The sequence below is a fragment of the Orycteropus afer genome, unplaced genomic scaffold (assembly GCF_000298275.1).
Source record: "Orycteropus afer afer isolate SDZICR_OR568_19922 unplaced genomic scaffold, OryAfe1.0 scaffold00365, whole genome shotgun sequence".
NCBI lineage: Eukaryota > Metazoa > Chordata > Mammalia > Tubulidentata > Orycteropodidae > Orycteropus > Orycteropus afer.
The window spans coordinates 695,154-718,382 of record NW_006921952.1 but is presented as its reverse complement, the minus strand read 5'-3'; the positions used below and the strand labels follow the sequence as shown (position 1 = coordinate 718,382).

Below are 23,229 nucleotides of genomic sequence, written 5' to 3'. Positions count from 1 at the left end.
AAAAGATATGTTACCTTCTAAGCCCCCATACCTGTGAACAGGCATGTTTGGAAGTAGAAGCTTTGAAGATGTGGTTAATATGAGGTCATACTGGAGTAAGGAGCCCTGATGGTGCAGTGGTTAAGTGCCTGGCTGCTAACCCCAAGGCTGGTGGTTCGAATCCACCAGCTGCTCCACAGGAGATAGTTGTGGCAGTTGGCTTCTGTAAAGATTGACAGCCTTGGAAACCCTCTGGGCAGTTCCACTCTGTCCTCTAGGGGCGCTGTGAGTCGGAATCAACTCCACAGCAATGAGTTTGGCTCAGGCTTCGCTTCAATATGACGACAGCCTTGGAAATCCTTGTGGGGCAGTTCTACTCTGTCCCATAGGATTGCTATGAGTTGGAAGTGACTCGACAGCAGTGGGTTTGGTCTGTTTTATACTGGAGTACAATGGGTTCTAAGGAGCTATGGTGGTTTGTGCTTAAGGTGTTTGTTGGTGGTTCAAACCCACCAGCTTCTCCAGGGAAGAAAGATGAAGCAGTCTGCTTCTGCGAGGATTTACAGTGAGCTCGGTTTTGGTTTGGCATGTGGAAGGCATAGTCTCAGTGAAGGGGCTAGTAGAGGGGCTTCGGGAGGGAAGGAAGCAAGCCTAGACCATGGCCTCGCACCCCCAGCCTCCCTCTCCAGACACACCTCACCTCTAAGGCGTTTGTCTCATGCCCTGTTGTCTGGCTTAGAGCAGGGCTGTGGAGCTGTGAACACACACTATTACAGGCACTGGTCTGGGGGACCATCCTCCATCACTGCATCCTAACTTGTGAGAGTGCACACCCACCTCCTCTCTCCTATCACATGCACTCTTCACATCCATGGGCCATTGGGATTCACCACAGCCTGGGAAGAACACTAGAGGTGCAATACTAAAATGGTCTAGAATTTTCCCTCGCCTGGGCAATCTATTTCCACAGAGATACAGCCTCGGAAACCCAAGGAGGGGTCGCTATGAATTGGGATCGACTCGATGGCAATGAATTCCCCCCTCCCCCAGCTCTACAGCAAAATGTCTCCCCTTCTTTCTCCCCAAAACAGGGGTGTAGGTTTGGAGAAGCAAGGGTGGAGCTCTTGATAGAGGAGGTGAGGTTGGGACAGAGGATGGATTTGACTGCTAACCAGAAGGCTGGCAGTTCAAACCCACCAGCCACTCCCGGAAGGAAGACCGGGCAATCTACTTCCGTAGAGATACCGCCTCGGAAACCCAAGGAGGGTCGCTATGAGTCGGATCCGATTCCACAGCGGTGAGTCTGGTTTTTGGTTTAATGGGACCCAGTATCATCAAAGAGCAAACGCCCAAGTCTTCTAGGGAAGCCCTGGAATCTTCCAGAAAAGCTCAAGGCAGCAGTAGAACTGATCTCAGCTTCCCACTCTGGTAGATACCCAAGTGGTCTGCAGTCTGAGCAGAGGCTGCTGACCCGTCCGGCCACACCTGGGCCTTGGCCTCCTTGGCTTATCACCCCCTTGCTCACCTGAGGGGGGTCTCGCCCCACCCCCCATAACTCCAGAGTCTCTAGTCCCAGCATTCACTCCTGGAGGGGAGGCTAAACAACAGTGAGGCCCATGGGACTTTGTGGACAGAGCAGGAGGCGGCAGGCATATGAGGAAACTATGGTGGCCAGCCTCAGGGTCTACTCTGGTGGGTGAAAGCAGGCCACAGCTCCCTGAGTGGGATGGGGTGGGAGCATCAGAACTCGGAGGGGAGCAAGAGGATCCAGGAGGTGGTCCTCACCCCCTGAGCAGCCCGCCCTCAGGGGCTGGGGCAGGATGGGGAGCGATGGAGAGGCCACAGGCCCCTGCCTCTTTGGAGAAGAAACGAGAACTGGTCACTTTTCAGCAACCAGCCCCATGTGTGTGCCCTGTCCCAACCCAGGCCGGCAGCACTGGACTTGGCGGGTTTCTGGTGGCCATGGGGCCACATGTGTTCAGTCTGGACTTGGGGTAGCTGCTGGCCGGGTGAAGCATCCTGGTCTCAATCCAATGGAGTACCTGATTATTCCACTGAGCACGCACTGCGGTGTGTAAGAGGTCTTGGGAGGGTGGGGTGCTCACAGTAGGCAGAGGGGGTCAGTTCTGGAAGGATCAGCACGTTCTGGGGGGTTAGCCCTTTCTAGGGGTTCAGCATGTTCTGGGAGCCAGCATATTCTTGGGGGACCAAGTCCTAGAGGACCAGCACGGTCTGAAATGGGGCGATTCTCCTCACATCTTGGTCTCCAAGGCATTCTGGGGGGGGCCTCCTGAGTAGTCCGGGGGGCAGAGGATGAACTGGCTCGCCCCCACCTCACCTTTCCCACCTCTCTCCAGCCGGGGCCAGAAAGGGAGGCTCCGGGCACAGGCGGAAACGCAGAACTTGGTGCCGATCCCGCAGGGGAGACCGTAGATCTGAGAGGCCTCGCAAGTCTCCAGCGACTCCTCCTGCATTTGATTCCACGCCAGGAGCCCGCGCTCCTCCTGACTCCCTGCGAGGAGACAGAAAGCGGGTTGGGCCCGGAAGGAGCAAGCTGGGCGAGCTCTGGTGTCCCCTGCAGGCGCTCGCCAGGACAGCACTGCGCCCCCTGCAGGCGCTCACCAGACCTGCACTATGTCCCCCGCAGGCGCTCGCCAGGACAGCGCCGCGCCCCCTGCAGGCGCTCACCAGACCTGCACTATGTCCCCCGCAGGCGCTCGCCAGGACAGCGCCGCGCCCCCTGCAGGCGCTCACCAGACCTGCACTATGTCCCCCGCAGGCGCTCGCCAGGACAGCGCCGCGCCCACAGCCAACAGCACCTCTGCCTCCTCCCAGCCCAACTCTAGGACCACTCTAGTGCCGCTCATTTCAGGCCCTCGGGGTCCCTGGCACCTCCTGTGTGAATGTGCAGAGGGCACAGCCATGCATGAGCACAGCCCTGTCCCCAACTCCAGGGACAGACAAAAGTCCCACATGGTAACGTTTCTGAATTGGGGATGCATTTCACACTAGGTGGAGAGAAGAAATGGTGAGAAAGGAATGCAGTGAAGCGGATGCTGTTGTGGAGGTCCCGCTGAGCAGGACCAAGAAGGGTGCACCTAACGCTGACTGTGGAGAAGAATGTGGGCTAGGATCGCCTCCTCCAGGAAGCCACCCATGACTGCACCTGCTTGACTCTTCCTTTTGCATCTCCCCCTACACTTGTGTGCACTGTTTGACCATGACAATGCTGCACTGTAATTGCCCACTCTCTTGTCTCACTCCCTAGGGATTTATGGAAGGCGGGAGGGCGTCTTACTTCTGGAGCTCCATGGATTTCTGTTTCAAGTGTGGATGAATAAACGAAGGCGTGTGTGGTGTTGCTCACCGACTAGAGGGCAGGTGTTCAGGGAGCAGGGCTGGGCTTTTTCTTCTTGCTTTCGGGGTTTTTCCCACCACGAGGCCTTTACAACCCCCTCAGACCCAGGGCACACTGACGCATGCTGTGCCCAGCCTGCAATGGCAGGGGGGCCAGGAGAAGCCCTTTGAGCAGCCCAGAGGCCCGCATGCCCCACCTGGGATGGTGTTGTCCAGTACAAAGCCGAGAAATCCGCCGACAAACATGCCCGTGGTCAGCAGCACCTGGATGACCTGGTCCAGCTGGAGAATGCCTGGAGGGAGACAGAAGGACGGGGCTCTTGGGGCCCAGAGGCTTCTTCCCTCAGAGAACAGAGCCTCGGGCTGCGACCCTGGGGCGTAGCCATCGGGGACAGACAGAGCATCACCTGTCTGGAGCCTGTCTGTGTTCTTGTTCACCCAGTTGGGAATGGCGAGCCCACAGTAGATGGAGAAACCGAAGACGAAGAGGTTCCGAGAGGAGTTCATATCCACGAACTGCAGGGAGAGGGGCCGAGAGGCAAGTCCGGCGCTCAGCCCCTGGGCTGCAGACAGGCCTCCGCTCACCACCGCCCCCGGCCGGGGCGGAGCTCCCAGGGTCAGCACCCCACCTGGCCAGGCCGTTTGCCTAACTCGTTCTGGGCTGAGGCAATTTCTGATTTCGGGAGGCTTGATGCTTCTTTCGTCCAGACCGGGGCCAGTGCGGTTTCTGGGACCCGGGATCTCCCACCCCCTCCCCAAATGCCATCCTCTCCGTTCCGCGGGCGTCTTTCAAGAGGTGCGAGGCGTTGCTGCCCTCGAGCGCCGCCCTCACCTGCAGATTGGAAATCCCCACGGCCATGATGATGGCGAACATCACCAGGAACATGCCTCCGATCACAGGGGTCGGGATGGTGGCGAACGCAGCCCCGATCTTCCCGAACACGCCCATCAGGAGGAGCACGCCGCCCGCCGCCACAATCACCATCCGGCTCCCCACCTGCAGCCCCCAGGGGAAAGACAGGCGAAGCTCAACCCGAGGCCTGCTGCGCCCTGCGCCGGCCCTCCACATCTCTCCAGGGAACTTGCAAGAGCAGCGCCCGGGCCCGAAACGCCCTCTGCTGGGTGGTGGGGTTTGGGAAAGGAGGAGGGTGCATGCCTCGCGAGCGTCTGCAGAGGGCGCCAGATCTCGCCCCACACCCCTACCCCCACCCCCGCCGGAAGGACTCAGACTGGGCACTGATGATCGATGCTTAACCCGAACCAGTCGCTGTGGAGGGTGTCAGAATAGAACTGTGCGGGGGGGGGCAGTTCTTTTTCTTTTCTAACTTTTTATTGTGATTTAGATGAATGTTTACAGAGGCCACAGGATTGTCAATGGCTGACTTTTTGGGTGGAGACCAAGGGTTATACCCGGGGTTTAGGTGACAGTTACAACTAGTGAAACAGGGGTGACCCCTGCCCATGAGGCATTCTGTAGCATCCTCAAGAGTCCGGGCGGGCCCCCCAGCGGGTCGGTCCTTATTACCTGCTCATGAACGGACCGAGGTGCCTACTGTCAGTGTGTCTATTTAGTGGCTCTTGACTCAGGCTTCTACTCTCAGCCTGAAAAGGATGCTCTAATGTCAACGGGCCCAAGTCCATAATGCCCGGGGAAGTTGCCCACGCTGCCTTTGCGTTCTCTTGTCTTCCCAGTCTAAGCGTTAATGTATTGAACCATCTTCATTAGAAGTTCCTACCAAGTCAAGGAATGTGTGTTTCGTTTTGTTTGTAGCCCATGAACTGTGGCAACAAGGCCATGAATACAAGCACAACAGATGTATTTACCGGGCTCAACAAACGCACTGTGGATATGCTGATGGGCTCAAATAAAGGCAGCTGTCCTGCCCAGACCCTGGCTGTCTTGCTACCATGTGGACTCATCCTACACCCCGGCCACCTTTGGCCTCAGGCTTGTGGGCTGGAGGCTATAACAGCTGATGGTACGGCCTACACCGTACCTGCGGCCTGATTCCCGCTGAAATGCACAGAGGACAAAGTTTGAACCTAATCAATGCAAAGCAGCAACAAGGGTAAGTGATTGGAAGCAGTACCTCAAAAGACCACAAGAGGGCAGTGCAAGTCCACAAAAGCAAGTGCCTTTTGCACCTGGAGTGCCTTAGCCTGCTCGCGTCTTTTTGTGCTAGTTAAGGTTGTTTTCAGTGTGGCTGGGCAGCTGGATGTAGTTATTCCCCATGATGAGATTGGCCGTCTGTTCCATGGAGGAATCTACCGGAGCAGCTGAGTAGCTGCTTTAGGGATGTGGCCTGCTTCCAGTGTATAAGAAACAGCTTTGAGGACGGTCTCTAGCTTTTTGGCACGCTTGAACCCTGCGCATAGCCAAGTCTTCATTCAGTAGCCTGCCATGCTCTGCTGATCTTGGGACTTTCAATGGACTTGAGTTAATGGCCTGCCGTGTGGTTTATTATTATTGGGACTAGAGCCAGAGGCAGAGCTGAAGCCCAAGGTCAAGGGGCTTTCACCCAGCCCCTGGAGCCTGCCACTTTGAGCTAAGACTTCTAGCCTCCTGAAATGTAAGAGAATACACTCCTGTTTGTTAAAGCATCCCATCTGTGACATATTGTTGTCAGAGCGGCACTAGGGAACCAGAGCTCTGCACCTTTCTTCCTTCCTCCTTTGCTGTCCTCTAAAGGGCCTTGGGTTAAAACGACATGTCAAAGAAATATTCATTGTTTTGTGAATGCAATTTTCTGTGCTGCATGAAATCAAACAACATATTGCACTGGGCAAACCTGCTGAAAAAAAAAAAAAAAACCTCTTTAAAGTGTTAAAGAGCAAACAGGTCACTTTGAAGGCTAAGGTTCACCTGACCCAAGCCAGGGTATTTTCAATTGCCTCGTATGCATGTGAAAGCTGGACAATGAATAAGGAAGACCAAAGAAGAGTCAATGCATTTGAACTATGGTATTGATGAAAACACTGAATACACTAAGGCCTGCTAGAACAACGAACAAATCTGTCTTGAAGGAAGTATAGCCAGAATGCTCCTTAGAAGCGAAGCTGGCGGGACTTCATCTCACTTACTTTGCCCAAGTTGTCAGGAGGAACTGGTCCCTGGAGAAGGACCTCATGCTTGATAGAGTAGAAGGCCAGCAAAATAGAGAAAGACCCTCAACGGGATGGACTGGCACAACTGCTACAACAGTGGCTCAAACACAGCCGTGACTGTGAGGATGGGGCAGGGCCGGGCAGTGTTTCGTTCCGTCGTACACAGGGGTCACTATGATTCAGAACGGACTGCAGCCCAGGAAACCCTCCAGGCATTTCTACTGGGTCACCTGGGGTTGCTGAGTCGGAATGCACTCTATGGCAACCAACAACACCATAACTTCCATAGCCCCTCCTCCAGTGACATCACAAAGGGATAAGGGGGGTGAGGACCACACCGATGAGCCTGTCAGAGGGGGTGACACCAAAATGACGGTCTATAAGAGTTTTATGCATTGTTTCAGTAGAAATGTATTTCTTTTATAAAGAATATCCCTGTAATTACAACAAAAACACCGTTGTGAGCCCAGCTGACATGTACCAATGTATCGACAAGGCTGAAACACTATGCTGATTTACGTTTTGAACTTTCCAACGTGCTCCAATGAGTTGTGGGAAAGCATTAAGGACATCATACATGAAGAAAGCAAAAGGTCATTAAAAAGACAGGAAAGAAGAGAAGACCAAAATGGATGTCAGAAGAGACTCTGAAGCTTGCTCTCTTGAGAGGAGAGTAGCTAAAGTGAATGGAAGAAATCGATGAAGTAAAGAGCTGAACAGAAAATTTCAAAGGGCAGCTGGAGAGGGCAATGTAAACTATTACAATGAAAGGTGCAAAGACCTGGAGCTGGAAAATCAAAGGAGAAGAATATGCTTGGCATTTCTCAAGCTGAAAGAACTGAAGGAAAAAATTCAAGTCTCACGTTGCAATATTGAAGGATTCTACGGACAAAATGTTGAACGATGCTGGAAGCATCAAAAGAAGATGGAAGGGGTACACAGTCACTGTCCCGAAAAGAATTGGTCAATGTTCCAACATTTCAGGAGGTAGCACATGATCAAGAACCAATTGTACTGAAGAAAGAAGTCCAAGCTGCACTGCAGGAACTGGCAAAAATGAGGCTCCAGGATGGCTGGAATACCCATTGAGATGTTTCAACAAATGGATGCAGTACTGGAAGTGCACACTCACCTATGCCAAGAAATTTGGAACCTGTACATAGATCAAGAGGTAGATGTTTGAACAGAACAAGGAGATACTGCATGGTTTAAAACCAGGAAAGGTGAATATTTATTCAATCTGTATGTTGTTGCTGTTGTTAGGTGTCATCAAGTCATCTCCAACTCATAACGAAACACTGCCTGGTCCTGTGCCAGCCTCACGATCCTTGCTATACTTGAGCCCATCACCGCAGTCACTGTGTCTATCCATCTTGTTGAGGGCCTTCCCCATCTTCATTGACCCTCCACTTCATGAAGCATGATATCCCTTTCCAGGGAATGGTTCCATCTGACAACATGACCAAAGTAAGGTGAGACAAAGTGTAGCCATTCTCGCTTCTGAGAAGAATTTGGCTGCACTTCTTTCAGGATAGATTTGTTAGATCTTTTGCCAGTCCATGGTACTTTCAGTATTCTTCACCAACATCACAACTCAAAAGCATCAACTCTTCTTTGGTCTTCCTTATTCATTGCCCAGTTCTCACACGCAGAGGTTGTTGTTGTTGTTGTTGTGTGCCGTCGAGTTGGACCTGACTCATAGCGACCCCTCCTTGGGTTTCCGAGGCAGTATCACTAAAGAAGTAGATTGCCCCATCTTCCTTCCGAGGAGTGGCTGGTGGGTTTGAACAGCCAGCCTTCTGGTTAGCAGTCAAGTGCCTTAGCCACTATGCTACCAAAGCTCCACACACACACAGAGGAAGCGATTGAAAATACCATGGCTTGGTTTAGGCGCACCTTAGGCTTCAAGGATACATCTTTGCTCTTCAGCACTTGAAAGGGGTCCTTTGCAGCAGATGCCTATTGCCATGAGGTGGGCCAACAACAATCCATCTGGATGCTGAGCAAATAATCCAAGGAACTGGACTATACGAAGAAGAATGTGGCATCAGGATTGAGGAAGACTCATTAACAACCAGATATTACAACCTTGCTTGCTGAATGTGAAGATGACTTGAAGCACTAACTGATGAAGATCAAAGACTGCAGCCTTCTGTATGGATTACACCTCAACATAAAGAAAACAAAAATCCTCACAAGTGGACCAATAGGCAACATTATGATACATGGAGAAAATATTGAAGTTGTCAAGGACTTCATTTTACTTGTATCTACAATCAACGCCTATGGAAGCAGCAGTCAAGAAATCAAACAATGTATTGCATTGGGGAAATCTGCTGCAAAGACCTCTTTAAAGTGTTTAAGAGCAAAGATGTCATTTTGAAGACTAAAGTGCACCTGACCAAAGCTTCGGTATCTTCAATAGCCTCAGTGAATGTGAGAACTAGAGAATGAATAAGGAAGGCCACAGAAGAATTGATATGTTCCAATTGTGGTATTGGTGCAGAATCTTGAATGTACCACGGACTGCCGGAAGAACAAACAAACCCGTCTGGGAGGAAGTACAGGCAGAATGATACTTAGAAACAAGAATGGCCAGACTTCATCTCTTTGGTCACACTTTGGTCATGAGGTCAGAAGGGACTGGTCCCTGGAGAAGGATGTCATGCTCAGTAAAGTAGAGGGTCAGCAAAAAAGGGAAAGACCCTCAAAAGATGGGCTGACACAGTGGCTGTGACGATGGGCTCAACACAGTACTGACTGTGAGGATGGTGCGGGACCAGGCAATGTTTTGTCTGTTGTACGTGGGGTCACTATGAGATGGAACTGACTCAATGGCACCTAACAGCCACCACAATGCATTCTGGTCAGAACTGTTATTATCACCCAGTTACAATGATGCTTCCAATCACATGGCTCCATCTGCCGGTGCTACATGCACACACGGTTGGTTTCCTTGCTACCACTGCTTCTGTAGTCGCTGATTTTGTCAGCTTTTCTGGTGTTTTAGCTCCAATATTGTGGTAATTAGCATCTCTGAACCTGGTTCTCTCACCCAAGTCACCTTCTTAACCATTTCCCTCCTAAGTGGTCCTACTTGCTGATTTCAAGCTTTTTTGTCCCTAGTGCTCACATGTTCTCATGGTGGGAGGGGGTGCTGTTCCCTGTCCCTCAGGTCCCCACCTGCAGCCTTACCTGGGTGATGCCCAGCGCCCCCACGTTCTCACTGTAGGAGGTGGTGCCATTCCCCGTCCCCCAGGCTCCCGCCAGCAGACAGCCGAGACCCTCAATGCCGATGCCACGGTTGATGGCGTGCTTGGGGGGAGGCGGGGCCCCCACCAGCCGGGCACAGGCATAGTAGTCGCCAACCGACTCCACCATGGAGGAGATCACGCCAGCGATGATGCCGAAGACCCCCGCCAGGCTGATGGTGGGGACACCCCACTGTCCTGGAAACACAGAGCAGAGGGAGAGTCCTCAGAACAGAGCTGCCAGCCAGACCCTTTCCTGCCAGGGAGGCTCCAGGAGGCTCCCAAAACCAGGCAGGTGACTGGAAGCTCGGCTCTGAATTCCTGGACCCATCCCTCCTAAGTGGGAGCAAGGCGTCCAGGCCCACCGCTCATAGAAGGAGCCAGCGACAGGGCCTCCTCCCAGAAAGCTGAGACTCAGTGAGGTCCTGGCCCTTTCCACTGCGAGGAGATGCCCACCACCCAGGGCCCTTTTACACCGGAGGCCAGACTGTGGCAAAGGAGACCAAAAGGGGCCCAAGGATGCACTTGACCTGGTCATTCTGGAATATTCTATTTCAGTCCTGGGCCTCCCTAGTGTGGGATGCATGACTCCAAGGGGAGACACAAGGGTGGGTCTGGTTGAGAGGCCAGGATTCCTCTATCTCCCTTGCTCCCCATCTTCTGGGCCAGCGTGGGGGTGGGAGGGAGGTGTGGAACCACCCCTGAAGATTCTGAAGACAACCCAAGGGTCCCCTTTTTCTGACATGGACTCCCTAGGGGCTGTCCCTCCCCCACCCCACCCCCATCCAGCTACCCACCCAGTGCCCTAACAGCAGCCTGTGGACAGCTCCCAGGAAATGTGTCCCTGGCAAGGAAGGCCCACCCTGTCAGCACCTGGGTAAGGGATGCGGAACCATGGGGCCTGGTTCAGGACGCCGCCTTTGCTGTCGGTGCGGGCTCCGTACCCGTAGGCCGTGGGGTCCGAGGGGAGGGCGTTGGTGACCGTGAGCACTAAGCAGAAGAGCCAGGAGACACAGAGCGCCAGCAGCACCTGCGAGGGGACCAGGACGCCAGGGAGCCGGGCTTGTGTCACTGTCACCCTCTGCCTCGCCCTCCCAGCTGCTCCGCCTCCTCCCAGCCCGAAAGCTCTTCGAAGGAAGGAAGCCTTGGGTTACTGACCCTTCCAGGGACCACAGGGATCTGGTGTGTCAGTGACAAGAGACTGGAAACAGAAGTCAGAAATAAACTATTGGGAGGCTGTGCCTGCAGGGAGAAGTGCAGAAGGGCAAAGCCCTGGCTCCTTCTGCTGTGTGTCTGCCCCGTGAGCGTGGATCCAGCTCGGAACCTGTGTCCCTATCTACACACTGGAGTCTCACTTGCTGCCTGCAGCCTGCCATGGGGTTCTTAAAGTGGGCGCTCAGATTCTTCATCTCTGGGGTAGAAGCCCAGGAGTCTGTACCTCCAGCCTTGGCCTCACGTGATTCTTAGGCACATGAAACGCTGGTCTTGTTTAAAGACCAATGAGGTCACTATGTGGAAGTATCTTTTCACAATAAAAGTCCAGTTTACAGTTCAGTTCAATCTGAAGTCACGTGTAGGTGAGTGATGCTTACAGATACCTGACAGTGTTGTTGTTGTTGTTATGTTTATTGTTGTTATATTGTTATGTTTCCAAGGTAGTATCACTATGGAAGTAGATAGCTCAACCTTCCTTCCAAGGAGTGGCTGGTGGGTTTGAACCGCCAGCCTTCTGGTTAGCAGTTAAGCGCCTTAGGCACTACGCTACCAGAGCTCCTAAGCAAGAAGGCTCTGGAAATGGGGTACCATCAGTATCACTAAGGTATCTGGATTCTGCCCTCCTACCACCTAGTCACTTAGGAAGGGCCTGGTCTAAGGAATGTGGCCGAGGCTTGTCTCTCTTCAACCTGTGGTTTTATGTAACAGAGAGGAAACTAGCACACTTCCCTCCCACACTGCTATGAGGACAGCCAGGGACTGTGACAAACCTGCCACACACAGGTGCCAGAGCCATGACCAGCAGGGGCTCTGCTCATTGGACCCAAAGAGCTGGACAACGTTACCTAGGGGTCAGGGAGCACTGTCCACTCACTGGGGGTAAGGAGAGCCAGAGGGGCGAAGGCCACCCCTCTCTCCAGGAGAGCTGACCTAACATGGGAGGGGGCCGGGGTGCTGCTCACAGGGAAAACCTGGAACAAGTGGAACCTGGAGGCGTGGTGTTTCTTCCCTCTTCCACACATGGGCATGGGCACAGTGATGTTTTTCAGATACTGAGAAAAAAGCACGATGAGGAAGATGGTCCTGAAACAAAAACAAAGCTGACCTGGCGAGCTGAGGGCTGCCCTGTGCGTGTCGACATGGCTCCAGGACCTCCAGGCAGCTAAGCCAGCAATGGGTCCCTGCGGCCCGACAAACTGAGGGCTGCCCTGCACATGCCCTCCCGTGGCTCCAGGGTCTCCAGGAAGCCGAGCCCGCACAGGTCCCTGTGACCTGAGCCCTCTTTGAAAAGGTGGGCTGTGAGGGTCCAAGAGGGATTGTGGGAAGGGAGGCTATCTAAGAGAAATGTACTGGGACACTGAACAAATGCTGCAGTTACAGCCAACGAGGCCAAGTCAGAGAGCCTATAACCTTCCAGACTATTCCGCAGGCATGATAGTCATCAAACGTCCCCTCAGAGCCCAGGGGTAGAGAAATGAACAAGAGCTCATTGCCACCCCAAGTCCCTTCCGAGCTCAGTTGAAGGCTCAACACCTTCTTCCATGTAGCCTTCCTGAGGCCCCCACTGCCTACCATCATCCTTCCTGGACATACACTGTGATGGTGCTCCCTGTCTCTGATTTCATGACTACTTGCATCCAAGTCTTATCTCCTTCCTAGACTCTGAGCTGCTTAAGAGCAGGAGTCATGTCTTTTCACCCTTCCCTGGTGCCAGAGGTTTCAAAAAATGTGGTCTATGGTGACTAGGAGAAGTAGCATTTTGTGAACACACTAATTATTCTGATACACTACCTGTAAGTACTGATAGGTAATAATAACTATCAGCAACAATAAATCGTAAGCATCAATCAAATCCAGTGCTTTCTAAGGTATGATAATCATGAGAGCATTTGTAAACCACAAAGGTTTGACAATATCCAGGGTTCACATCACTCTACTGGACGACCTTGTGCCAAGGAGAACTTGGAAGGCCCTTCCTCCTGGGGAGTACTCACATGGCGGCTATTCCCCAGTGGATCCCAGCATCATTGCTTGCAGAATCGAAGAGGGGCAGGGCCACCAGGGAGATGGTCGGAGCAATGGTCAAGGGGCCGATGAAACGCATGAGAAAGCCAATGAGTCCTGAGAAGCCCACCAGCATCTGGACGCAGGAGGCCACCATGATGGCACCCTGCAACTGAAGAGGAAGGGGTTCAGGTACCAGCAAGCGGCACCTCAGGCCCCAGCCCAACCCACCATCACCAGCCCAGCCCACACCTACATCTGGTTTCCCCCAGATGCTGTGTTTAGAGACAGTGCAGGGGCAGAGCTAAAGCCCCAAGAAACCAAGAGAAGAGGAGCTGTATCTCATGCCATTCCTCGGTTCTGCATTTCCAGCTGTCTGTATGTTCAACTACTTGTTGGACACTTTCACTTAATGTGAAGCTTTTCAGGAAGTAGACTTCAGACTTACTTATTGATCGCAGTAGTGGTGATGATGACGGAGCATGACTTAGTAGTGTATTGAAGATGCTGCTGCTTTATTTTTCTCCCTTCTACATTCTATTACAGGGGTTGGCAAACTTTGTCCGGAAGGGACCAAATCATAAATATTTTAGGCTGGTGGCCCATATGAGTTCTGGTACAACTTTTCCAGACAATGAGTGAACAAATGAGCGTGGTAGCTATGTTCCAACAAAACTTTATCAATGCTGAAATTTGAATTTCAAGTAATCTTGATGTTTCACAAAATATTTTTCTTCTTTTGATTTTTTTCCCACTTAGCTTATCAAAACAAACAAACAAACAATAAAGAACAAACTCACTGTCACTGAGTCAATTCTGACTCATAGCGACCCCATTGGGTTTCCGGGGCTATAAATCTTTACAGAAGTAGATTGCCCCATCTTCCTTCTGCAGAGCAGCTTGTGGGTTTGAACCGCTGATCTTCTGGTTAGCAACAAAATATCTTATCCACTATGCCACCAGAGCACCTCACTTAGCTCATGGGCTATCCAAAAAAAAAGCACAGGCCAGATGTGGTGGTTAAGTTTGTGTGTCAACTTGGCTAGGCCTAGATGAGTGGCTGAGCAGCTGAATGTAGTTATTCCCCATGGTGAGATTGGTAATTAACTCCATGGCAGAATCTATTGGGGCAACTGAGTAGCTGCTTTGGGTATGTGGTCCGCTTCCCGTATATAAGAAGCAACTTTGGGAAGAGTCTCTAGCTTGTGGCACGCTTGAACTCTGCATGTAGCCATGTCGTTGTTCAGCAGCCTGCCATGCGCTGCCTACCTTGGGACTTTCAATGGACTTGAATTAATGGCCTGCCGTGGGGTTTGGTAACATCGGGACTGTGTCTTTTTACTTGTCAGGCTTGGGCTTGTCAGCCTCAGCAGCCAGCAGCTGAGTGTAGAAAAGCCTCCAGCTTCAGTGGACTGGGAGTAGGAGGCAGAGCTGAAGTCCAAGGTTGAAGGGCTTTCACCCAGCCCCTAGAGCCTGGCCCTTTGAACTCGGACTTAAAGCCTCCAAACTGTGAGAGAATAAACTCCTGTTTCTTCAAGCCATCCCATTTGTGGTAGATCTTGTCAGAGTGGCACTAGGGAACCAGAACACCAGACTTGCCTCATTCACTGTAGTTTGCTAACCCTTGGGCTACAGGATTGATTGAATTTACTTTACTTCCCCTTTTTCACTCTGCTAATTTGGTTTCAGTCCCTAGAGAAGGATATCATGCTTGGTACAGTAAAGGGTCAGAGAAAAAAGGGGAAGACCTTCAATGAGACGGGCTGACACAGTGGCTGTGACAATGTGCTCAGTCATGGCAATCACTTGTCAGGATGGCAGGGCCAGGAAGTATTTCATGCTGTTGTACAGAGGTCGCTATGAGTCAGAACCAACCCAATGACACCTAACAATGACACTTTTGGTTGTTATACATTGTACTTTTATTCTCTTAAAAGTTATCCTTATAATTTTAGCATGAATACTTCACATAACAAAGTCTACAGTTAAATAAAACGTTTAGCCTCCTCCCAAATAGTATGATAACCTTAGAAAACTTTAACTTCTCTCCCCATTCTTCTGCCTTTCATGCTACTGTTGTCAAATATTTAATTTACTTATTTATATTTGCCACTCCCATCAGTCGATATTTTTAATTTTACTCTGGTGGTGTAGTGCCTAAGGCATCTGACTGCTAACCAGGAGGCTGGCGGTTCAAACCCACCAGCCACTCCTCAGAAGAAAGGTTGGGCAATCTACTTCTGTAGGGATACCTCCTTGGAAACCCAAGGAGGGGTCACTATGAGTTGGATCCGACTCGACGGCAGTGAGTTTGGTTTTTCTGGTAAGTTTTCCTACAGTTAATGGTATTTGTTGTTGGTGATGTTAGGGGCTGTGGAGTTGGCTCCAACACTAACAACTGCATGTATAACACTATGAATTGTGCTATTTAATCTATATTTTTATCTTTATTTCTTTGCTCACTGTTGCTTATTTGCTGCCACTCTTTCACTTGAGATTGAAGTTATTTCAGTAAGAACTGTCACTGATAAACTCTCTCAGTCTTTGTTTACCTGTAATTGTCTTATTTTGCCATGCAATCTTGTATGATGGGGATTCTACAGCTGCCTATGGAATTCTAGGATGGTGGTATTTGCTCTTAGCACTTTAAAATTATTATTCCATTGTCTTCTGGCCTCTATTGCTGTTAATAAAAGGGCTTATAAATGTCCAATTGCCATTGCTTTTTTCTCAGTCTGTGTCTTCGTATCTTTCACCTTGGCTCTCTCCATCTTGCGTATTATTGTCTCAGGAATTCCTGTTAGATCCAGGCTGGACTTCTTTTACTTTGCATTTCCTAATTTATTTCAAATTTCCTGTCTTTTAATTTCTTTGTGCTACATTCTGGATTATTCCATTAACTGTATCATGCAGTTCATTAATATGTCTTTAGCTGTGTTTACATGGCTGTTTAACCCATTCAATGCATTTTTAAGTTTCAACGACTATACTTTTTTAAGGCGCTCTGGTGGCACAGTGTCTAAAGCGTTTGACTGCTAACCAGGTTGGCTGTTCAAACCCACCAGCCACTCCATGGAAGGAAGATGGGGCAGTCGACCTCCAGAAAGATTTACCACCTTGGAAACCCAATGGGGGTCCCTATGAGTTGGAATTGGCTCAATGGCAGTGAGTTTGTTTCTGGTTTGGGTTATGCTTTTTTTTTTTTTAATTATTTTCACTTATTTATTTTCTTGCCTGTCTACTTATATATCCACCTGTAGAATATGGTTTGCTATTACTGATAATACAGTATTGTGTATTATTTTAAAAGTTGTATTTTCAAATCTCCCTGTTCTTATTTTATTTTATCTTTTTATGTATTATGGTTTCTATTACTTCTTGACCTCTTTGATTATTCTAGAAACATTTATTTTATATCCCCTTTCAAATTACTATTTCTTGTTATTTCTCTAATTCTCTGTCATAATATATTATTTCCTTGTGCGAAATGATGAAAGTTTTGTTCGTGAACTCTTCTTCTGTGGGATTTTTTTTTTTTTCCCCCTATGGGAGTCTTTTGTGTTCTGAAATGTGGAAATTCCCTTGAAATGTGGAAATTCACCTGAAAAATGATTTCACATCTTCCGCTACAAGCACTTTAGTTAAAGGGCTCAGCTGCTAACCAAAAAGTCAGTGGTGCAAACCCACCAGCCTCTCTGTGGGAGGAAAATGTGGCAGTCTGCTTCCTTAAAGATTTACAGCCTTGGAAACCCTATGAGCAGTTCTATTCTGTCTTAGAGGGTTGCTATGAGTCAGGATCTGCTGCACGACAGTGGGTTTGGGGTTTTGGTTCTGCTACGAACCACAAAACTTTCCTTAATAGGATCACTGTTCAGTGTCTCAGCTTGGGGATCCTTCCACCACACCCACATGTGTTCTTTGGTTGGAGTTTTTGTTTTTCAGGCTAATCTATGTTCCAACACTTCCCCAGCCCCCTGAGCAGAATCAAAAACTTGCTTATTGACTCTGGACTGGTAGGTAGAGTTATTATAGGCCCATTCACTGAGGGGACACCCTCCAGGATCCCATGAAATCATTAAAACCCAAGCTCTAGCCTTTATTCATAAAGTTTTCCCATAATGCATCAGTGTTTCACTGCTATTTATTAGGTTTTCAGCAGCCAATCTTTTCAGAAGTGGATGGCTCCATCCTTCTTCCTAGTCTGTCTTAGTCTAGAAGCTCTGCTTCAATTAACACCCATACAAGTAGCAGTCGAGAAGTCATATATTGTATTGCACTGGCCAAATCTGCTGCAAGGGACCTCTTCAAAGTGCTGAACAGCAAAGATGTCACTTTGAAGATGAAGGTGCCCCTAACCCAAGACGGTATTTTCAATCACCTCGATATGCATGTGAAAACTGGACAATGAATAAGGAAAACCGAAGAAGAGTTGATGCCTTTGAATTGTGGTGTTGGTGAAGAATACAAATCTCTCTTGGAAAAATTCAGCTGGAATCCTCCTTGGAAGTGGCCAGACTTCGTCTCACCTATTTTGGTCATGTGGTAAGAAGGAACAGTTCCCTGAAGAAGGACATCATGTTTGGGAAAGTGGAGGGTCAGCAAAAAAGGGGAGGACCCTCAACAAGATGGATCGACACAGGCTGCAACGATGAGCTCAAGCACAGCAAGGATTGTGAGGGTGACTCAGGGCCAGGCGGTGTTGCGTTCAGTACACGGAGTTACTATGAGTCAGAGCCGACTCAACCTAACAACAACCACATCTGACCTATGGTCCTGATTCCTTACACCACCATCATAACCTCCATCATTCTGGATAACTTTTCCATTGTTGCACCTAAAACCGGGGGATTTCCCTTTATTGTAAGCTCAAGTATGCATTCAAAAACACATGTTATCCAGTACTTTTATATATTGGGAATGTGAGTCAGGTCTGTGTTTGCTCAAACTACCATAATACTAATAGTTGAAGATTAAATGGATCTAGTGTGTTGAAGGGAGCTCTGGTAGCATAGTGGCTAAAAGCACTTGACTGCTAACCAGAATGCTGGCGGTTCAAACCCACCAGCCACTCTTTGGAAGGAAGATAGGGCAATCTACTTCCGTAGTGATGCTGCCTCGGCAACCCAAGGAGGGGTTGCTATGAGTCGGGTCTGATTCGACGGCACAAAACAACAAACAACAGTATGTTGAAAACTGAACCTGCCACCTCTACCACACCATTATCGATTATTCTGTTACCACCTTTTCCCAAAACAGAATTACTGTTTGCTTTTCCCTCTCCTTGCTTCTCATGCCCCCGTAGACAGTAACCTTCCTATTGGACCCGTGTACAGGCTGCTCTCATTGCTGTCCAATAGTATGATGCATTTGTGCTGGCAAAGGATATTGTGTATACCATCAGCTGCAGAAGAATGAACACATCCATCTTGGAAGATGCGCAGCCAGAATTCTCCTTAGGAGCAAAGATGGTGACACTTTGTCTCGCATACTTTGGACATGTCAGGAGGAACATTCCCTGGAGATGGACATCACGCTTGGAAAAGCAGAGAGTCAGCAAAAGAGAGGAAGACCCCTAATGACATGGGTTGACACAGTGCTGCAACAATGGGCTCAAACATCGCAACAAGTGTGAGCATGGCGCAACTGGGTGGTGTTCTGTTCTGTTGTACACAGGGTCACTATGAGTCAGAACCAACTCAATGCACCTAACAACAACAATAACAACACAGCTGGTCGGCCGATCGTAAGTGGTTTGAAGCCTTGCGATACGGGTGGTTATAGATGCCACAATGAAACATGGAGACTCTGCCCTTAGGTCCCAGTAGACTGGCTCCGTGAATTAAACCAAACTCAATGCCTTGCAGGAAACTTGGCTACTGGCATCACACTGGTGAGAACCAATGGACCAGCAGAGGGAGCCAGAATGCCACAGAGAAGACTTCTGGGCTTGGAGGCAAGTGTTGGGCATGGGGGGACGCTGTGGGAAAAGCAGAGCCTGAGACTTGGGCAAAAGGAGCGCTACCTGGAGCTGGTGCTTTAGAAGAGGGGTTGGCAAACTTCTGGAAAAGACCAGTGAGTCAATGTGTTTGCTTTTGTGGGTCCCATGTAGTTTTTATCATATATTCTTTCTCTATCTCTCTTTCAATCTCTCTCTTTCTCTCTCCCCTCCTCCCTCCCTCTCTTCTTCCTTCCCTCTCTCTCTCTCTCTCTCTTTCTTTTTTTTAAACAATGCTTTAAAAATGTGAAAACCATTCTTAGCTTGTGGGCAGTAAAAGAAAGGCCACAGGCTGGATTTGGCCCAAGAGCCATGGTTTGCTGGCTCCTGTTTCAGAAAGCTCTAGTATCACAAACATAAAAACAAAAAATAGTAAATTCATCTAGGAAAACATGGGTGTCTCGTACTTGGGGTCCAGTGCTCAGCACAGGCACAGCATGACCTGTAACATAAATCTTGCCAGAGTTCTTGAAATACAAGGCAAGTGTTTTGGAGTGCAGTGAAGGCTTGCGAGTGTGCCTTTACCAGTGTTGGAAGCTGACACTTCATTAGGGGCACAGGAAGCAGAGTAGACTAACTTCTCGGAACCTTCCTGGTAGGTAGCAAAGGCAAAGGAGTCTTACATCAGGAAGCGAAGTTTCCCAGCAAGATCCAGTGGCAGGGAAACCTCACCCCTGGCATCGAGAAATCCTACTTCTTGTTCTTTGCTCAGTGTTAATTGAAACTTAAGATCATAAAAAAGACCAGGCTGTGGTAAGACCCCTGAGACTATGGCCCCTAATTATTCTTCAGGTCTGGAACTGAACTCACTCCAATGGCTTCCAGCCAAATAATGGACAAGCATATGGGGTGAACATTTACATCAGGTAACACAGTCCTTGGAGAGATCAATTGGGGGAGAATGGAAGGATGGGGAGATAGCTCAGGGGGCAGGAATGCAGAGGAAAGAAGGACACAGGGAAGAGGTTAACTACAGGGAGGAAGTGGGAAGAGAGCTGTTACATTATGGGGAATTGCAGCCAATGTCATGAAACAAAATGTGTATGAACTGCTGTATAGAAAATTAATTTGTTCTGTAAAGTTTCACCTAAATCACACACACACACACACACACAAAAAAAAAAATATATTAAAAACTTTACAGAAAGACCAGGCTCACTGGTCTGATAGGGGCTGGTGGAACCCCAAGACTACAGCTCTTCGACACACATTAAGCCTGGAACTGAACTCACCCCCATGGCTCAATTTTCAGCCAAACCATAGCCCTATCTGGTGAATGTGATACCAGAAAGGTATGTACTGATTACAACAACCAACCACAGAGATCAAAGGGGCAGCATTTCTCCAGAGATGAAGCTCAGAAGGCAGGAAGGGATAGAAAAGAGGGACAAAGGGAAACACTACTCACAGGGAGGAGTGGAAAGAATGCTGTTACCTCATGAGGATTGCATGAATGTCACAAAACAAAACGTGTATGCATTGAATGGAAAACCAATGCACTGTAAATTTCCACCCAAATCACAATAAATAAATAGATTAAAAACAAACAAACAAAAAAAAGCTCTGGTAGTGTAGTGCCTAAGGCACTTGACTGCTAACCAGAAGGCTGGCAGTTCAAACCCACCAGCTACTCCTTGGAAGGAAGATGGGGCAAGCTACTTCCATAGTGATACTGCCTCGGAAACTCGAGGAAGGATCGCTATGAGTTGGGTCCGACTCGACGGCATGTAACAACAACAACAACAAAGCAAATTAAGAAGAACCCCGGAAGCAGAGTGGTTCCTGTGCTAACCCAAAGGCCAGTAGTTTGAACCTACTACAAGTTCCACTCCACAGGAGGAAAATGTGGCAATCTGCTTACAGAAAGGTTACAGCCTTGGAAACCCTGTGGGGAGGTTCTACTCTGTTCTCTAGGGTCACTAAGAGGCAGAATTGACTCAATGGCAATGGGTTTGGTTTTGGTTGGAGGACAGCACACACACACGTATGTGCCACACATCCACATTCACATGCTGTAATTCCTTCAGTGGATGATATAATAAAAGTTGGCATCACTGAGGAGGAAGGCTAATCTGATTTGGGAAAAGTGGCTGAGCGCGTGGCATGATAAGATAGGCCAATCGACCAGCTTGAGAAGGGAGACTCCTGGGTAGATCTTGAGCTGAAGCTAGATGGAACAATCCTTTAAAGGTTAAAAAGCTCTGTTAACACTGGGTCCACCCAGAGATACAAAGGCGGCCCGGAGCCTTGATGATGTCGTTGAATGCACCCAGGCTGGGGTGCACTTTGGACTCTGTATCAGAGTGTGGGCAGACACAAAAAGGCTGGTTTTGAAGGGAAGAAGAACAGCAAAATCTTCCGGCTGCTGGGAGCGTCAGGGGTCAGTCCAGCCTGGATGAGGCCTGGTGCCAAGGAGGGCTTCAGCACTGTCTTGGGGCCTTGAGGCAGACAGGACCCAAGACAGTTGCTCAGCATTCTCCCATTGAAGACAATTAACTAAGTAGTCTGTCACTGGACACTGGCCAGGATTATACCCCTACCGAATGACACCAAAGAACTCTAAGGTCAGAGACCTCAACCATATCTGTGTGATGCCAGAAATCCATCCAATTAAGAAAGGGCAGAGCAGCAGAGTTTGCTGATAAAAAGGAAATGGTTATACTCAGAAACAGAAAAGCCAGTTCCATAGGAGGGTTCAAAGGATCTGGGAGCAAGTGGCAGCCCTTCTTCCCGGAGTGAACACTACTCAACAGTCTACCCCTTGCAACAGAGACGTGGCCCCACTATGTGAGTCTTTGAATTCAGAAGCACTGGTTGGAGCCATACTGAAGGTTCCAATTGGCAGAGCTAACAATCTGCCCAACCAACAAAAGGACCTGGCAGAAGAAACAAGGCAAATTGAAGGCAGCCAATGGACTGAGCTATGTGTGATGTGGCTGGTGGTACACACCCAAATACCCGCAATAAACCCCTTATGACTGTATAGACCCCTGTGCCGTAGCCAATGGGCTAGCTGCTGAGTCTGGAAGGGGGCTGTACTCAATTTCCACCTTTCAGGGACCAGGAATTTATAGTTAAATCTCACATACCATTGTTGGTATTGATGCTCCTTTGTCTTAAAAAGAAGAGGGAACTTTGGCTTTGAAGCTAGTCCTGTATTGGACATATATAGACTATGGGGAACTTTTTTTCTTTTTCAGAATTAGTAATGGCTTTGGAACTTATCTACCTGCAGCTGAGGTTCTGGTCCAGACTACCACAAAAAGACTGGCCACCCAGATTGTCCACCCAAATGAAGATCGACTTATTTATCAACAACTCAGGGATCACTCTTTGCTGCATGAGCAAGGACAGGAGGGGCCAAGAATACATGTCACCTCCCAGATGCAGTGGAAAAATTAGGATATGTGCTTGAAGCCACAAAATGTAGGTGACAAGGGCATAAGGGCTGGCTTGCAGGGTAGGATAGTGTGAGATAAAGTTAGCACTGGGTAGGTTCAGCAATGAGGGAGTAGGGAATGCCTGGAAGGATGTAGGCTCTTGAGACTGGGACATTTGTCTGTTTATGTATCCCAAGCACCCAGAACAGTGCTTGACACCTGTTGTTGTTGTGTACTGCCGAGTTGATTCCGACCCATAGACACATATTGTTGCTGTTGTTATTACGTGCCATCGAGTCAGACCCCACTCATAGCGACCCCTCCTTGGGTTTCCGAGGCAGTATCACTACGGAAGTAGATTGCCCAACTTCCTTAGATACTCAGTAAAGAGTTAGTGAAGGAAGGGAAGCAGAAAGGGAAGAAGGAAGAAGGAAGGGAAGGAGGAAAAGAACTCATCACAATATACTTGCGACTGTCCACCACAAACGGAGCTCTCTTTCATACTGTAGTGTTGTCAGCAGAAGAAGGCTGTGCTTTAAAAGACTCCATTTCCCAGCCCTCTTGCCTCTAACTTGGCCACATAACTAATCCTCGCCAATTAAATGTGAGTGGAAGTAACATACGTGACTTCCAAGCAAGGTAATTAAGAAGCAGTTATGTCGGCTTCTGCTCACTCCTTCCCCTTTCACCAGCTTCATGAAGATCATGAAGAACTGATGAACTTAAACTTCATGAAGAACTTAAGCTTGGGAGTCACGTGTTGAAGATGGCAGAGCCATAGACGAAAGAAGCCTGGGTCCCTGACTCACCACTTGGAGCAGAGCTGATCGGGAACGTCTGCCAGAAATATACTTTACAATGATTGAGCTCTTATACATTTGGGAGTTGCTTATAGCCACTAGCTCTCTTGAACTAATAGAACCCCTAACTAATTTTCAGTGGG

General features: G+C 49.2%; 1 protein-coding gene across 1 annotated transcript in view; it reads right to left on the bottom strand.

Moving 5' to 3' along the window:
- Positions 1–2,231: 2,231 nt before the first annotated feature.
- The window catches only part of LOC103207332 (solute carrier family 23 member 1-like), a 39,370-nt gene continuing 18,372 nt past the window's right edge, over positions 2,232–23,229 (bottom strand). The window contains exons 4-11 of the mRNA XM_007952918.1: positions 12,902–13,083; positions 11,870–11,990; positions 10,566–10,722; positions 9,637–9,890; positions 4,169–4,333; positions 3,744–3,852; positions 3,534–3,629; positions 2,232–2,491 (exon numbers count right to left, since the gene is read on the bottom strand). Coding sequence (XP_007951109.1) covers positions 2,232–2,491; positions 3,534–3,629; positions 3,744–3,852; positions 4,169–4,333; positions 9,637–9,890; positions 10,566–10,722; positions 11,870–11,990; positions 12,902–13,083 — 1,344 coding nt within the window. The remainder of the gene's footprint in view (positions 2,492–3,533; positions 3,630–3,743; positions 3,853–4,168; positions 4,334–9,636; positions 9,891–10,565; positions 10,723–11,869; positions 11,991–12,901; positions 13,084–23,229) is intronic.